The sequence below is a fragment of the Sturnira hondurensis genome, unplaced genomic scaffold (assembly GCF_014824575.4).
Source record: "Sturnira hondurensis isolate 20B ecotype Veracruz unplaced genomic scaffold, ASM1482457v3 Scaffold0006496, whole genome shotgun sequence".
NCBI lineage: Eukaryota > Metazoa > Chordata > Mammalia > Chiroptera > Phyllostomidae > Sturnira > Sturnira hondurensis.
In genome coordinates, this window is record NW_028079127.1 from 20,094,966 (window position 1) to 20,111,651 (window position 16,686).

Sequence of the window (16,686 nt, forward strand, 5' to 3'; positions counted from 1 at the left end):
AACGCGGGGAAGGAGGAGTGAGAGTCACCCGCGGTTCTGACGGGAACCGTCTCGGTCCTCTCTCTGCGTCCCTAAACCGCGCAGGGCCTGGGCCGGCGGGTCTGTATCGTTGCGGAACCGGTATACTCTGTGCGTCTTTCTACAGCTTGACTTTTTGACCCACCATTTTAAGGATTGATCTGTGTGGATTCAATTATCTGTAGCCCATTCATAGTGTCTCCGGTATTTCGCTGTCACTGTCGACTTTTGTCCCCACGGCCCTGTCGCTAAACACCCAGGCTGCTCGCAGTTTGCCCCCCATACCGCTGCTGCAGGGAACGTTCTCGTACCTGGGCGTGTGAGGGGACCTCCAGGGTGATGATATTGTAGGGGGGGGGCACACTTTCTGGCTAGCAGGGCTCGTGCGAGTGACACCAGCAGGGTCTGCGTGTTTCCTGCGGTTGAATTTTTCATTGGCACTTTTAAAAAATATTTTTTTTTATTTTTACAGAGCCGGGCAGGGAGGGAGAAAGAGAGGGAGAGAAACATCAATGTGTGGGTGTCTCTCACACGCCCCCTACTGGGGACCTGGCCCACAACCCAGGCATGGGCCCCAACTGGGAATCGAACCAGCGACCGTCTGGTTCGCAGGCCGTTGCTCAGTTCATTGAGCCACACCAGCCAGGGCTGTTGGCTGTTGGCTCTTCTTTAGTTGCTGAGGGATGGCTTCTTTTGGTTAGTGAAAGGGATGAACAGGTCACATCCCAGTGTTACCAATGAGAGAGAGGGGGAGAGAGAGAGAGAGGGAATGAGAATCATTTGTCCAAGGATAGCTTGGAATGGAACCACAATGTAAATAAATATTTCCATGTTCCTTCTTCTCTCTTCTGTTATGCTCTCCTCCCTGCAGGTCCTTGTCACATTCACCTGCCATGATTAGTGATGTTCCCAGTTACCACAACCTCCTGAGAAGTGGACAGACAGAGCCTTATTCTGAAGCACTAATTTTATCCTAAGAGCCACCAACCCCTTTAACGTTTCTTCTGGCTCCATGGAGTGCTTTCTAAATTTATATCTCTGGCATTTTGGTTGGGCAGTTTTAAAAATGCAGGATTCACCTCTAAATGTTCTTTAATATTTCACTGACTATGTGAAAGCTCCACAGTGGAGCCTTCTGTGTTTCTATATATAAGGATGCTCTCGGGCTGTTAATGTGGAGGGGCAGATTTCTCTCTGGGGGGAAGTAAAACAGGTGCTGCCTCTTCACTTAGCGGCATTGTGCAGTCACAACATCCCTTTGTCTCTAAGCAACAAGAAGTTGGCCTCCTGCAATTTTCAGACAGCCTCAGAGAGACAAGAGGAAAGTTTACCTCTTCGGTTCCTTTCCCCGGAAAGATGAAGAGTGCTTTAGTAGGCTCCTGGGTAAGAGCGTATTTGATAGTTAATCCTGGTCCCTGGCCCTGGGGTAGTACCTGAAATTTGAATGCATCATGAAAGTGAACTGAGGAGGGTTTCATCCAGCATCCGGGCTAGTGGAGGACACTGAACTACCCACTTCCCATCTGCCACCCTGGGGTTACCCCTGGAGCCTAATTAGTCTTCCTAACACCTAAATACTGTTGAATTAAACTGAATAGAAAGTAAGGGGTGTTCAGCAGACAGTAGAAGGATGGTCAGTGGGATGAAAACATGTTGGGCTTCCCAGTCGTGTTTAAGATCCCACCGTGACAGCCAGAGGCTGGCTGGGGACAGGTTCTTGCTGCTCAGGGATGGGATCATGGAGGACCATCCTCTCCAGGGAGCACTCAGGTTGAAGAAAATGAGCCATAGTAGTTCCTTGGCCAGACATTGTCATCCACAGGGTGTCTGCCTAATGACATCGGTACAGGAGAGCTCCTTCTTAGACCCTCCAGTTTCTGTTGTCTGCCAGTCCCAATCTCTGAAATTCTCCCCAGAAGCTACCCATTGTTGAAGTACTTCTTTCAGAAAGTTCATGCCCTTCTTGGCCCAGGATAGCAGAGTGTGTGTCAAACAGGTGTTCATTCCTGACTTGGCAATGAATGCAGAAGATGGATCCATTTAGTCCTTGCTCTCTAGGGACCTTTGATCTATTAATGTTTGGAGGGGGGTAGACAATGAAGGGAACTTTCTCTCAGATCTCCCAGGGAAGGACTGTGCCACTAGACAGCGGCCCTATTCTCAAAACTGCTCAGTTCTAGGGGTCACCCCTGCTCAGAAGCTGTCTGGCCCCTTCCCTTCCTCAGAAGAGAATCCATAGCCCTAACCCAGGGAATCTAGGCCCTGTCCCTCCCTGACCTCACCCCACTTCCCTTCAGCTTGTTCACAACCCTTTAGTAACAAAGTCCCTTCTTTTGTTCTTCCAAGCTCATCTGTCCTTCCTTCCTTCCTTCCTTCCTTCCCCCCTCCCCCTCCCTCCCTCCCTCCCTCCCTCCCTTCCTTCTCCCTCCTTTGAAATTTTGCACTTGAAGTTCCCAGCATATTGAAGGTCCTTCCGCTACTACTCACATAGATGACTCCTTTTCATGTTCAGGCTCCCACCCCCATTGTCATGAGGAGCTGTTCCTGTTCCTTGTCACTCTTGATCTGTTCATCAGGCTATTTCTTTCCTGACCCTAATCACTGTGTTTGACTCCCCCACAGAAGGAAGGTTCACAGGGGCCAAGACCCTTCTGCCCTTTCACTGTTGTCTTCTCACCCCATATTGGAATTTTAAGAAAGAGGAGGAAAAAAGGGAAGGAAGGAAGGGAGGGAAGGAGGGATCGAGGGGGAAAGGAAAGGAAGGGCCTATATACACACAGCCCTCTCAGGTGAGCCAGCACAGATGGCCAACTGTTCTAATGATGAATGAGAGACACCTCTTTGCAGTCCCCTCCCCAGGGGACTCCCCCCAAGTCAGATTCTTTCTATTTTATCAGAAACTACCAGGAGAGGCTTCTAGCCTCTGATGTCTAGCCACTGAGGTCTATGACTTGGGGATGGGGTTTTGGTAGGATTCATGCTCATGCCTGCCTTATTATAGCACAACAGTGGCTTCTATGGGCACTACAGAGGCCAGTTCAAGAATGAAAGTGCTCAAGAATACCGCCTTGCAGCCAAACCCCAGCCTCCGGCAGTGTTCCTGAAGCGGTGTCAGGTACAAGGCAGCCCTGGGAGCAGCTGGGTGGCTGGACCAGTCTCTGCTTCTCTCAGCCCCAAGAGCATCATCCTCCGCCCTACCACACACAGCTGGACTGACACGTGAAGCCAGCCTGTCCCCAGGATGGCAGGAGGCCTGGCCCTTCTTCCCCTGCAATGTCAGGTCTTTCTCTTACAGACGGGTGAAGAGGAACCAATGCCAGGCTGGACAGTCTTGCACAATCATCCTTCTAGATGGAGGAAGGGTCAGGGTGCAGGTGGGGTGAGCAGCCATGGGGAGACAGCCTCCAGAACCCAGGAAATAAGCCTTGAGTGTTGCCAACAACTGGCCTTAAGCTCAGACTCCTTGATGCAGTGAAAACCCATGGTCTAGCCCTCAGTCAGTCTTGTAGTCCAGGGGCACTAGAGTGAGTGGGGAGGAGGCCCCTCTGGTCGAGGAAGCAGTATGGAAAGTGTCTGGGTGCCCACCCACATGCCTAGCCAAGAGGAATGGGAAGGGTGATGGCAGAAATGGCCTAGAGTGCTGGAAAAGACTTCCCCAGAACAGGGGAGGATACACGTCCCAGGCCCTTGACTGCCTCCAGGCCTGGAGACTAGAAGGAGGCACTGTGCATCAGTCAGGGGCCCAACAGGAAAAGCCCACTCGAAAAAGGAGAACTCAGGAGGGTGGACATGCAAAGGGTAGGTGTGGGGGCTGCAGGGGAAGGTAGCCCCAAGTAGCCAATGCAACTGGGCCCAAAGGGACAAGGGGAAGGTGTGGCCTCTAGAAACCAGAAGGACAAAGTGGTGTGGAGAGGGCCACCCTGATAGCAGTGGTGATCTTGGGTGGAGAGACACAGCCAGGGGGGAACTGACCTGGGAGCGAGCCAGGAAAAGAAACTCCTCTTACCTCCTTCTCCTCCCAGGACTTGCCAGTGGCCAGAAGGAAGGCAGCCTGGGAGAAGTGTGGCCTTCTAGGCAAAAGCAGAGTGGAGCCCAGAACGTGCTCTGCCCACTGCAGCTTGTTGCTTCCCAGCTTTTAGCTGGGTTCTATTTGATCCGCCATCTGATTCTCTAGCAACTGCTTTCCCAGGCCAAGAGCAGGGCCCCGGAGGCTGCCATCCTGTGGAGCCCGCACTTCCTCAGTGCTCCCAGTTGAAAGGGCTGCCTAGCACTGCGTCCTGAGCGGGGGCCACCTCCCCTGTGAGAGTGATGGGCTTTACTAGTGCAGGGACAGAGGAAACCCGGGGACTTCCTACTGGGTTTTGGTAGTAGCCCTCAGTTTGGGCTGTTCTCTCCTCAAACCAGAATGTCCTCTCCACCTGTCCCCCAGGGACAGAGTAGGGGACATGTTTTGGTTGAAGTGAAGACCTGCCACCTACAGCCTTTACTAGCATTATCGGCAGTCCCAAATGGCATGGTCTGTGTGCACTGGGCTCAGGTGGTGTAAATGCCAAGTCTCCTAGCTCCTCCTAGGTCTGAAGCTGTTTTAATTAGTGGGACTGCTCGGGGGGGGGGGTGCACATTTTATTTTCTAATTAGCTGAAATGTACCAGGGTTCCACAGGCTGACTGCAGCCGTAGTGCTTAAAAACCTTTCCAAGTCGTGGCATCCACTCTTCTTTCTTTTCAACTTGGCACATAAAGATTTTATCTGTCATTCAGGTGTAAAAAAAAATTCTGTTTTTCTTCTAAACCAGATTTATTTCTAGCCTTCACCTGCGTGACTCTTAGGAAGTGAAATCCTAGTCCTAGTCCTATTAAGGTCACACAAGAGGACCATGATTGTAGGCAGGTCCTTCATTGGTGGTGCCATGATGGCTGTGTCCCTGCCCCTGCCACCACCATGCCTCAGCCAGCCACAGAGGTTGCTCTCTTGGTACCCTATGACTCCACAGGGGCCTTTAGCCCCCTATATGCAAACATGGCCCCTCTCAGAAAACCTCCCCCTCCTCCAATGCCTCTTCAGCTGGAACCCCCGCCTGAACCCTGCCTGCTCAGAGACCATGGAGAGGAAAAGGAGCCCTGGGTAGCTTAGAAACAAAGATGTAGGTGAAATTCTCCTGAGAATTTCAGTACACTCAGAACACTCAGAGCTGCCTGGGTGGAAAGGAAATGACTGCACTTCTTACCAGGCCCCTGCAGCTGGGAGGACACAGCTCCAGTGAGTGGGAGTCAGTGGGGCATGCTGCCACGGTGAGGGCAGAGAGTTCCAGAGTCAAAGGTGCCTCCCACAACGAAGACGTCCACATCCTAGGGTTGTGTGTAATTCTGCAGCTGAGCATAGAGATTGGGGGAGAATTTGGAGTCCACTGGAACTTGGCCCAGACCCCCAGGTTCTTTCTATTATACATATATTTTTAATTCTCACCCAAGGACATGTTTATTAATTTTAGAGAGAGAAGACGGGATGGGGAGAGAGAGACACAGAGAGAGAGAGAAGGAAACATCAATGTGAGAGAGAAGCATTGAACTGATTGCCTGCTGTACATGCCTCACTAGGGATCAAACCACAACCTACATATGTGCCTGACCAGGAATCGAACCCATAACATTTTGGTGTATGGGATGATCTCCAACCAACTGAGCCACCCAGCCAGGTCCCCAGGGTTTTTTGTTTTTTTTTTTAAATTTATACTGAGATGATTGAAGATTCATAAACCGTTGTTATAAATGATAGAGATTCCTTCTATACTTTGCTCCGTTTTTCCCAATGGTAATACTGTGCAAAGCTGTAGTATAATATCACAACCAAGACATTGACATTAATGCAATTCACCTATTTCACTCGAATGTCCCAGTTTGACTTGTACTTATTTGTGTGTGTATATTAAGATCTATAAATTTTTACCACTGGTGTAGCCTTGTGTGTCTGCCACTGCAGTCAAGTTACAATCTCCCAAGAATCCCTGGTGCTGCTCTTTCATGACCACATCCACCTGCCTTCCTCTCCTCGACCCTGCCCTGTACCTAACCCCTGGCAACCATCACTCCCTCTGTTTCTAAAATGCTGTCACTTCAAAATGTTGTATAAATGGAGTGACAGGACATGCAGCCTTCAGGGATTGGCTTTTCTTGCTCAGTATATTTTCTTAGAGATGTATCCAAATCATTGTGTGTATCAGTGTTTCATTCCTTTTCATTACTGAGTAGTAGTCTATGGTAGGTATATTCCCGTTTGTTTAACCATTCACCTGTTAAAAACTCTCTGGGCTGATTCCAGTTTTTGGGTCTCCCAAATAAACCTGCTATGACCCTTTGTAGGGCTTTGGGGTGAATGTAAGTTTTCATTTCTTTGGAATAAGTGCCCAGGAATGCTATCGCTGGGTCATAGAGTAGTTGCATGTTTAGTTTTTAAAACAAATTGCCAAACTGTTTTCCAGAGTAGCTGTGCCTTTCACATTCCCACCAGCAGTGTTTGAGGGATCCAGTTCCTCTGCATCCTCACCAACATTTATTGTTGTCTCTACTTTTTGTTTTAGCCATCGTGTTGTGATATTGTAGTGATTAAACATTTCTCTAATGTTTAATGATGGTGAACATTTTTTATGTTATTTGCCATTTGCACATCCTCTTTGGTGAAATGTCTATGTCATTAGCCAGTTTTCTAATCTGATAGTTTGTTACTTTACTGTTAAGTTGTGAGACCTCTTTATGCATTCTTGATACTAGTCTCCATTGAGTATGTGGTTTGCAAATATTTTCTTTCAGTTTGTAACTTGTCTTTTCAACTTCTTCACATGGACTTTCACAAAGCAAAAGTTTCTTTTTTCTTTTTAATTTTGATGAGGCCCAATCTATCAATTTTTAAATGGGTCTCTTTTTTATGTATCAAGTCTAAGAACTCTGCCTAGCTTTAGATTATGAAGATTTTCCAGTTTTTTCCCCTAAAAGGGCCCTGGGTTGTTTTGTTTTGTTTTTTAATTCTCACCTGAGAACATATTTATTAACTTGAGAAAGAGAGAGAGAAACATCAATGTGAGAGAGAAACATCTATCAGCTGCTTCCCACATGCTCCCCAAATGGAGATGGAGTCCACAACCTAGGTGTGCGTCCTGACTGAGGGTCAAACCCACAATCTTTTTGGTGTACAGGACAATGCTCCCACCAACCAAGCCACCCAGCCAGGACTCCCTGGGTTTTTATTTCTAATCTCTGTGGTGGCAGCTCGCTTTATGAGGAATGAAAGGTAAAGCTCCTTCATGGATCTTTCTTTCCATTTGAAGACCTTCGCTGGCTGTCTAAGGCAGGAGGTCCCGATAGGGGAGCATGTTAAAGACACATACCTCAGGCTTGTGTTGTGTTTTTTTTTTAATTTATACTGAGATGATTGAAGATTCATAAACAGTTGTTAGAAATGATAGAGATTCCTCCTATACTTTGCTCCGTTTTGCCCAATGGCTCCACCCTGAAGATTCTGGTTCAGCATTTGGGGTGAAGCTAGCCCCTGCCTTTTACTTAGGAACCTGCTGTCAGCCATTGCACATACCCTGACCCAGCCAAGACTGAACTCACCAGATCAGGCACTTCATTCAGCCAAGCACTGTTCTCAGAGACGGAGTGACAGATGTGAGCAAGACAGACGATAATATCAGACAGCATGCAACATCATCATATGTAGTCATAGAGGCTGTTGGAAGGCGAAAATGCAGGGTTGGGGTGATGAGACCATTGGTGCAGTGATGAGGGAAGGCCTCCCAAGAGGAAAGTGAGGAGGAGTCATACAGCCAGGTGGGAGAAAAATCTCTGCAGAAAGAACAGCTGCAAAGGCCAGAGATGAAAGTAAGGTTTGCTTGAGAAGCAGCAAGGTATTGGTGAGGCTGGAGGTGATGAAGAGGTCCACACTATGTGGGTCTCATGGACCACAATGATGACCTTGGCTTTTATAAACACGAGGAACTGCTGTGGATCTTTGGCAAACAAAGGGATGTGAACTGACTCACATATTAAAATAATCATTCTGCCTGCTAAGAAAATAATAGACTTGGAGGAGCAAGCTTAGAAGCAGGGACATCAGGTGGGAAGCTCTTGCAATAATTCAGTCAAGAGAGGAAGGCTGGTGGCTTGGAGCAGGAGCAGTCCAGCCCTGGGTTCATATCGAAGGAAGTACTAACAGGATTTCCTGGCACATTGGATGTAAGGAGTGAAAGGAGGAAAAATCAAGGGGTCTCTGAGGTGTTGGGCCAGAAATAGCTGCCATGACCTGAGTTGGGGGAGGTTGCAGGTGGAGTGGGTTTGGAGAACCATCCAGAGCTCAGTCATGTGTTTGAAGTGCCCGTTACACATTTTCATTTGGCTACTGAGTCTGGAGTTCAGGAGAGAACTTGAGCTAGAGGGAAAACTTCCAGTTTCCAGGTGGTATTTAGGGTCAAGAGCTTGGGTTGCTGATGAGAGAGTGGATGTGGACAGAGGGGAGGAGAGAATTGAAGTCCTGCCTGGGGGGATGTAGAGAGAAAGGTGCAAATCTTGAACCACTCCCCTCCTGATGTCAGGATATATTTTCTTTTTTTAACTTTTTAATCATTGCCCGAGGATATATGTTTATTGATTTTTAGAGAGGAAGGGGGGGAGAGACAGAGAAACTATCAGTTGCTCCCATATGTGCCCTGAGCAAGGATTGAACCTGCAACCTAGGTGTGTGCCCTAACCACCAGGGATCATACCTGTAGTCTTTTGGTGAACAGGATGATGCTCCAACCAGATGAGCCACCTGGCCAGGGCAATGGCCAGGCACCAGATGCCTGGAAGATGCCTTCAGGCACCTTTGAAAGATGCCTCCGCCCCTTCCTCAATCGGTGGCCCCAGAGGCTTCTGCTTTGGGAGTAAGTGCCAGGATGAGGTGTCCCAGAAATGAGATGTTGCTTTAGTCAGTATCTGCCCCTGCAGGGTGTTGGGAGTTTAGCAATTTAGGGGTGGTGGCTCCTGGCATCTTTCATCCATATGGGCCCTGAGGTGAGCATCACTTTCTCCCATGACAGTCTCTCTCACTCTTTTCAAGGAGCCAGCGCAGCAACACTTCTTCTCCAAGCATGACAACCGCACTTCCTTTGACAGAGTAAGTATGCAGAGAGGAAGGACCGTGGGCAGGCCCCCAGCCGAGGCTGAAGTTGCAGGGGTGGGGAGTGGGGATGAGACAGTGCAGGGAGGGAGGGCTCCTTATACAGACAGATAAGTGTCTGTCTCCCTGACAACCTCTCCCCTCTGGGAAACAGCCCATTCCCCAAAAGAAGTACCTCTGCTTTGGTTTCCTCTGCCAGCTTGCCTAACAATATGCAAATATCCCAGGGGCCCCTGGTTTTCTGAAGGCCCCACTTTGAAATGGAGCCAGGCCAAAAAGGCTGGGGTACAGGCCAGGGAGGCCAGGCACAGGCCAGGCATCATCAGGCAGGCTTGGGTTTAGGGGGCACTCAAGCAATGCCTGCAGCCTGGACTGTGGGCCAAGAGCCCATACCGTTGAAAAGGGCCCCTTCTGCCTGCTGCAGGGAATTGGAAGGCGGAAAGACCTGAATCGCCTGTGGCAGCAACACACCTTCCTGCGCTGGGCACCCTGTGAGCTGGAGTTCTGCCAGCAGCGTCCCCTTGAATCCTCCTACCAGGCCAACTTCCGGTCCGACCCAGGACTCGGTGACCTCCCCCAGCGCCTTGTGCACTTTGTGCAGCTCAAGCCTCCTCATACCAGCACCACCTACCAGCAGAACTTCTGCCAGCCATCCCCTGGTGACTCCTGTGGCAGCAGCAATGTGGGACCCCAGGCCCCCATCACCAACACACTGCCTAAACTCCCAGAGATCCCAAGACCCACACTGCTGCAGCATTACCTCCATGCTGGGGTCTCCGAGTGCCTGAACTGGTCCAGAGCATTAAATGAGAATGGCTGACACCAGGGCCTGTATGTGCTTGCAGCCCCAGATGGCCTGGAGGCTGAGAGCAGTAAGGCACTGCCAGGCCCGATGCCTGGCTCCCACGTGCCTGTGCCCATGATACCTGTGTGCTGGGCAGGCAAGGTGTAGCCCTGGGAGCCCTGCCACCGGGTGAAAAGGGGTACAGCCTGCAGGAGTCTAAGGGTCCAGATGGGTTACCATGGCCACAGCAGATGGGTTCTGGGACCCCAAATCCATTCTTGCAACAAACCCAGCTGTGAGCCCCTTGCACTCAGTGTGACTGCAGGGAGAGCAGTCAGCGGCCCCTAACAGTGGGCAGCGAAGTCTGGAAGAGGAGGCAGGGGCTTGCAGCTTTGCTTTCTCTGGGAGGCTGCCACCTCTAGGCATCCAGTGCATGGCCACACAGTCCTGTATAAGAGACACCTTCCCTACAGTTGGGACAGAGGGAGACTGCCTGAGCCACGGCTCCCACAAGACCCCCCCACATGGAGGCGAGCAGAGGCTTTACAGAGATGCTGAGTGACACACCTAGAGGACATCCTGATCCTGTGGCATTTGTTGTAGTTTTCTGATTTCTCTGGTCGTCCTGTGAGTGCCCTCTAATGAGGACAGTGGGGGGCAGCAGTCATCCTATGTCACCAAAAAAGAATCTGAGGCTTAAGAGGGTCTGAGACACCAGATACTTTGGGGGCAGAGGCCAGATCTAAAAGGCTCTTCTGGATCCTTATCCTTGGAGAACTGAGACCCCCAAAGAAAGGCCAGGGGCAGCAGGGGTGACACAGGATTCCACACATACCCCAGATTTGAGCAGCATTTTTACTTCCATGTCTGAACTGCCTGGGTCCTCACAACAGCCCTGTGAGGTAGGTAGGGCAGGAAGGTTTCAGAGATCCCCATTTACAGCTGAGGATGCTGAGGCACAGAAAGGTGAAATGACTGGCCTAAGGTCACAGCCGGCAGTGTAAAGGGCCTAAAGCCAACACTCCTTTGGCCCTCTGGCGGTTCCCACATCCACTTTTCCATTCCCTCTGCATCACCTGCCCTCTCTGAACTCTCCTGGGTGTACAGGGGCCTTTAAAGCACGCTGGCAGCTAGGATGTTTCAAGAACAGTCATTGGGGTGTGCGTGGTCAACTCCAGGTAGGCACTGATCCTGCAGGGCATGAGGCCAGCTCTTACCCCCAACCCATCTCCTCATTGGACAGAGGGCTCAGGAGGTTCCAGAGCCAGGGTGGAGCTAGGCATGGTCCATGAATGAATGAGAGTAAGCTGGTATACACATGTGTGTGTGTCCTACACTAAAGGTGAAATCTCTCCATGTTACCAAGTCTCAGAGGCAGTGTCTCAAGTGCCCACGCCTGTGCATCCCTTCCCCCACAGGGCCCAGTGCGCTTCCTCAGGAGCACAAGAAGCCAGACATCTGCCTCTGTACCGAGCTGCTTCAGTGGACAAGGTCCCATCAGGCATTCAGACTCCATCACGCAGACACAGGGCCTCCACAGCTTGGCTGGGACCCTGTGCCACACCCCCGATGACAAACAGCCGGGGCCCAGCCTGCAGACTAGAACAGGAGCAACGGGCTGTGGGCATGGCAGGGAGTGCCTCCCAGCGCCGCCGGGCCAGGCTGAAGCCCTCCACAGAGCCCAGAGGACATGGCTGGTTTCCTGCAGGAAGGAGACAGAGGTTGTGGCACACAGGCTTCGGGGGCACCAGCTCTTTTGCTTCCTGAGCCCAGAGTGTAGCCCAGCAGGCGTCATGCCAGGATGGACCATCAGGGCCTTGCTACTCATTGCCCCATTCATCATTCATTTGTTCATGTATCCATTCCTAGTTCTGTTTGTCCATTCATTCGGTGATCATCTGTCCTGTTTCTGTCTCCCAGGGCCCTGCTGGCACAAATCCCTGAGTCAGGTGGTAAGGACACCCCCAGATGTGGCCTGTGTAGATCACGCCCTGCTTGCTTCACAGAATGGGAAAGGGAAGTTCACAAAGCCCCAGAGCACCTAGAGCAGGGTAGGAGGTGCTGCTCATGCTGGAGGCCAGTCCTTCCTGTCTTGGGCTCCCCTCCCGCCCCTAGCCCTAAAGACTCACCAAGGCCCCCAACAGCCACGATGTGGCCCCCAAGGGAGCCAACCACAAAGTCAGCCCTCTTATCCCTCATGCGCAGGCCACGGGGCAGCTTGGTCCAGGACCCTGCAGGAGAGGGAAGGTCAGGTCTGGCTCTTGACATTGAGCCTCTCCATCCCATGGAGAGCTGAAGAACAGCCCAGGACAGCCACTGCTCACCATGCTCCAGGTCGAACATCTCCACAGTGTTGACAAAGTGTGGGCGGGAGTAGAAATTGTGAGGCCCAGGCTGCTGCAAACCACCCAAGCTAAAGAAGCTGCCTTCGGCCATGGCGCAGCCAGCAAATGCCCGGCGGCTGGGGAGGCTTGGGTGCCGGGTCCAAGTATGAGCCTCCAGATCAAAGGCCTCAAAAGCGGTCACTGGGAGCTTGCCTTGGCGGCCCCCTGCCAATGGAATTGAGGTACCTGGGAGGAAGCCCGGGGCACCTGGCAGCCTCCTCCTCCACCAGGTTGCTGAGTCTGCACCAGCCTACTGCCGCCTACTCCAGCCACCCATACCTAGCTGTGTGCACAACACCAGAACTTGGATCACCCACCCCTCAGATTCTCAGGCGCTGGGGTTTTGTTTTCCAGTTCCCGCAGTGACACCAAAGGTCTGAGCCTCAGACCAAGCCTGGCTCACCTGCAACAAAGCTCCTCTTGCCCCACCCTCCCAAACTAAGACTGATCCTATCACAGGGATAGGTGCTTCTGGACTTCGAGTCCCTTTCCCACATCCCCTAGGCCCTTACCCAGGACATAGATCTTGTTCCCGTGCAGGAAAGTGGAGGCCCCGTAGCAAGGTGTGGGCATAGAAGGTAGCGAGAGCCAGCAGTCCCGTCGGGGCTCGTACACTCGAACCTGGGCCTGGGGGGCTGTGTCAGAGCCCATTCCCCCCAGAGCATACACCATACCATCTGCATAGAAAGGAGTGGTTCAGACAGTACCGTGGCCTCTCCAGGCACTGCACCCGGATAGCTGCCCTTGCCAGGTGTGGGGGTAGTGGGGGACCGACCTGTTTTTGGTACCCTCCCTACAAGTAACAAAAACCCTCCTGCCTGCCTGGAGTGGGGGCAGGGAGAACTAGGATTCCTCCTCTGGCCAGGACCCCTCCAAGTGAAGAGCAGGCGGCAGCAGATCTAATTATAATCTGTCTCCGTCTCCCTGGAGACGCTATAGCAACCAAGTCTGGCATCCAAGCAGAACCAGACCTGGTCAGACCTGGAGGCTATTAGATGGGGGCTCCCCTGGAGGAAGGGGGTTGAAGGATGGTTTAAGCCAGGGGTAAAGGGCATGTCGGGACCTACTCAGCATGGAGCTCCGACTGGGGAGGGGCTCTAGGGATCAGCCATGGCTGTGAGAGGGGCTTGGGCCTGCAAGATATGGGCATTGGCCACAAGCCTTCTGTCCCTGAGCCCTGCCAGCACCTCTGCAACCCACCTTTGCATAGAGTAGGTTCTTGCCCCATTATACCTTCAGGGTCAGCTGGGGGCATGTCAGGAAACCTTAAGAGACAGGCCAGTCAGCTGGGAGCTTCCCATTGGGGACTTTCCATGGCAACTGTCCCCAAGCCATGTTGGCCTTTGTCCACTTCAGGCTCTCTGATGTGTGTCGGGGGGGAACAATCTAAGCACCTACCTATTGGGCTCTAAGCCAAGGTCCTCCTCCCCTCCCTTCCCCCAAACTATAACAACCAAGAGAGTTCCTGAGCTGCCCCTCCTTGTCTCTGAGACGAGAGGAATGGATAGGCCAGGGAAGTGGTGGATCCTCCCTTCGTGCTAGGGGCCAGCCTAGGCTCTGCCTCCCACCTTGCAGCTGGACAAGGCAGTGAAGGCTTCTGCTAGCCCAGCTCAGAGCTAGGGAGGGGAGGGTACAGGAGGCAAAGCCATGTCCAAAGCATCCAGGCAAAATTTACAGCTTTTGTTCAATCTCTGAGGGTAAGGGACCAAGTGAGAGAAGAATGAAGGGTGTTGGGACACCTGCAGGCCCTTCCACCGGAGGCCACTCACCTCTCTCCATAGTCGCAACGCCCATGGCTGCCTGAGGGAGGGTGGCACGACGCTCCCAGCGGCCCTCATCAGCCAGGAAGGCCTCCACGGCAGCAACAGGGCTCTGGCCCTCATCCACACCCCCCACCACTAGCACCTGCTTGCCCAGCACCACAGCAGCGGCGCCGGCCCGGGCAGTGGGCAGGGGTGCCAGTGTCAACCAGGTATGTGAGGACATGTCCAGTGTCTCGGCAGTGTCCAGGGGCAGTCCAGCCTGGCCACAGCCCCCCAACACTAGCAGGTGTCCATCCTGGTATGCCACTGTGCCATACACCCGGCAGGTGGGCATGGGTGGGAGCACCTGCCAAGCAAAGGCCCGGCTACCTCCCGTGGCCATGGTGTTCACCTCCGGGGGCAGGCCATGCAATCTGCTCAGGCTGCAGGCCTCCCTGATGAAATCCTCATCCTGACTCTACCAGGGGTACAGAGTGAATCTGACCAGTCAGTCCAGGGAACTTGCCTTTGCCTGAAGGAAAGAGGGAAAACAGAGGGTCAGGACCCCGACTCAGGACCTCTGAGCTCAGGACCCCTGGGCTCTCAGGTAGATAAGCAGCCTGAAGCTGAGGGCAGGGCTGGCTCCAGGTCACTGGTGGGAGAGGCAGGAGGAAGACTCACCCTGGGGGGCCAGCACACCTCTGTGGAGGCCCTCCTTGAGTGGGAAGGAGGGAGACCCCCCGACTCCCAGACAACTCCCCGTTCCCACGTCCTGCCCTCACTTAGGGGCTGCCTGGTCCTATCTAGGTCCAGATAGGAGGTAAGGTGACTAGGACAGGGCTTTCCACCTCCCTCCCAGCTTTCCTTCCCCTCAGCTGTTGTCACCCTGGTGCTCTGCACGAGTGGAGTCATACTGTTCCCTCCTGGGACTGGCTTCCATTGTGCCACCAGTGTCTCCCACCCAATTACCAGGGACCAGACTCCAGTGCACATTTACAACTCCCTTGGGAGCCACTGGTTGATCTAATCCCACCAGCAAAAGGCCAAGATCAGGGCCTTCGGGACTGGGGGGGGGGGGGGTGCTGGGTGGCAGCGTCCCACATTTTTCCTTTAGGTCTACCCCCAGAGAGGTTTGTCCATGCCAGGTCCACACAGGCCAGCCTCTTTGGTGTCTTTAATGAGTGAGGAGGATTATTTGGGGATCCCATGAGCCCCGCACTATAGGGTCCCAGAGTCCAGGGATTTTCCAGCAGGAATGGGCAGCTGGTCCTCGTCCCTCGATGCAAATCCCCAAGTTCCCTAGCCCATTCTTCCCATTCTTTCCCGTGGGGGCCACACTCCTGGGACCCCTGGCGTGAGGACTTTCCAGCCTCGAACTTCCACCCAGCTCGCAGGAGGGCCGGGGTAGGGGGCGGGTCCAGACAAGTGAGCTTGGTTCTACTCCCGGCGCCCCAAACTTCCCCTGAGCGCGGTTCCCGCGGGACTCACCGGCTGGGGCTCCGGGGCCGCCGGGCCGCGTGGGCTGCCGTTACGGCTCCGCTGGTGCGGGCTCCGTCCGGTTGGGGCTGAGGCCAGGCGCTGGCGGGGCTCCGGCTTGGCTCTGGAGCGGGGCGGGGCTGGACGGGGTCCGCCCCTCTTTCCCCCTCCCGACTTGGGAAAACCTCCCCCCTAACACTCGCTTTAACTCTGCACCTGCCATGGCTGGAGCACCGTGCGCCTACCCATGGTCACATACCAACGGCTGAACAGAGAGATGGACACGTGGACACTGGGCCTTCCCAGAACTGAGGGTCCGACCCTGTGCCGGAGGGGGGAGAAATGAAACAGCAGTGAGCAGCACACACGTGTATGGTGGGGGGCCGTTCTGAGCCAGACCCAGCTTGGGAGCATCCGAGGACGGGGCCGGGTGGGTTGAACCAACAGATCCCCGGGCTTTGAGCGCCGGTGCCCACCCACTGCCACTGAACTTGGAGGAGCCCAAGCACAGATTCGAGGCGGCGCCCCCTGGAGGCCACTTGGGGCGTGGCCTAGGCCTCTGGTGGGTTGGCATTGGAATCGCCCAGCCTCAGGCACAGAGCAGGGCACAGAATAGGTGATATAGTAGAGACAGAGGCTAGCAGGGGTTGGGGCAGCAGACAGTGCTGTCCTCAGTACCAGCAGGCCTGCCCACAGGCCTGAGTGGGGGAGAACATTTGGGTTGTGAGGGTCAGTGTAGCTCTGAGCAGGGTATAAGCTTGAAGAGTCAGAAGCCAAGGGACCTTCTAGGCAGGCCACTCTGGCCTTATTCTGTAGGGCCTCAGACCTGGGCTATTCTGAGACCCAAATCATTTTGTGACTGCTCATCTTCAGGGTCTTGGCCCTACCTCCAGCCACCCCTGGGGTCAACCAAGAGCAAGTTGGTGTGACAAAGGACTACCTACCTCAGACCCAGACCCTGACCCATCTTCTGAGCATTCAAGAATATTGGCTAAGACTGGGAGGGCCCTGGCTGGCATAGCTCAGTGGATTGAGCGCGGGCCTGCGAACCAGAGGATCGCGGTTCGATTCCCAGTCAGGGCACATGCCTAGGTTGCAGGCCTGTTCCCTGCAGGCCAACTCCCAGCAG

General features: G+C 53.4%; 2 protein-coding genes across 2 annotated transcripts; one reads left to right on the forward strand and one right to left on the reverse strand.

Moving 5' to 3' along the window:
• Nucleotides 1-1,374: 1,374 nt before the first annotated feature.
• Nucleotides 1,375-9,991, forward strand: CIMIP7 (ciliary microtubule inner protein 7). Its single transcript, XM_037049933.1, has 4 exons — nt 1,375-1,401; nt 3,020-3,133; nt 9,112-9,168; nt 9,575-9,991. The coding sequence occupies exons 1-4, from the start codon at nt 1,375-1,377 to the stop codon at nt 9,989-9,991; spliced, it is 615 nt and encodes a 204-aa protein (XP_036905828.1).
• An 801-nt stretch (nt 9,992-10,792) lies between these two features.
• KLHDC8B (kelch domain containing 8B) lies at nt 10,793-16,052 on the reverse strand. Its single transcript, XM_037049733.1, has 6 exons — nt 15,570-16,052; nt 14,109-14,613; nt 12,852-13,016; nt 12,280-12,504; nt 12,085-12,186; nt 10,793-11,657 (listed from the first exon to the last, which is right to left on the reverse strand). The coding sequence occupies exons 2-6, from the start codon at nt 14,482-14,484 to the stop codon at nt 11,461-11,463; spliced, it is 1,065 nt and encodes a 354-aa protein (XP_036905628.1). The 5' UTR covers nt 14,485-14,613; nt 15,570-16,052; the 3' UTR covers nt 10,793-11,460.
• Between the last annotated feature and the right edge of the window lie 634 nt (nt 16,053-16,686).

Bases quoted from the DNA above. Each gene is read 5' to 3' on its own strand.
- CIMIP7 (XM_037049933.1), top strand. From the start codon at position 1,375: ATGAAGAGTGCTTTAGTAGGCTCCTGG. The intron at 1,402-3,019 runs GTAAGAGCGTAT...GCCTTATTATAG, and splicing joins GTGCTTTAGTAGGCTCCTGG to CACAACAGTGGCTTCTATGG. The intron at 3,134-9,111 runs GTACAAGGCAGC...ACTCTTTTCAAG, and splicing joins TGTTCCTGAAGCGGTGTCAG to GAGCCAGCGCAGCAACACTT.
- KLHDC8B (XM_037049733.1), bottom strand. From the start codon at position 14,484: ATGGCCACGGGAGGTAGCCGGGCCTTTGCTTGGCAGGTGCTCCCACCC. The intron at 13,017-14,108 runs GTGAGTGGCCTC...CTTTCTATGCAG, and splicing joins CGTTGCGACTATGGAGAGAG to ATGGTATGGTGTATGCTCTG. The intron at 11,658-12,084 runs GTGAGTCTTTAG...TCCTTCCTGCAG, and splicing joins CGTGGCTGTTGGGGGCCTTG to GAAACCAGCCATGTCCTCTG.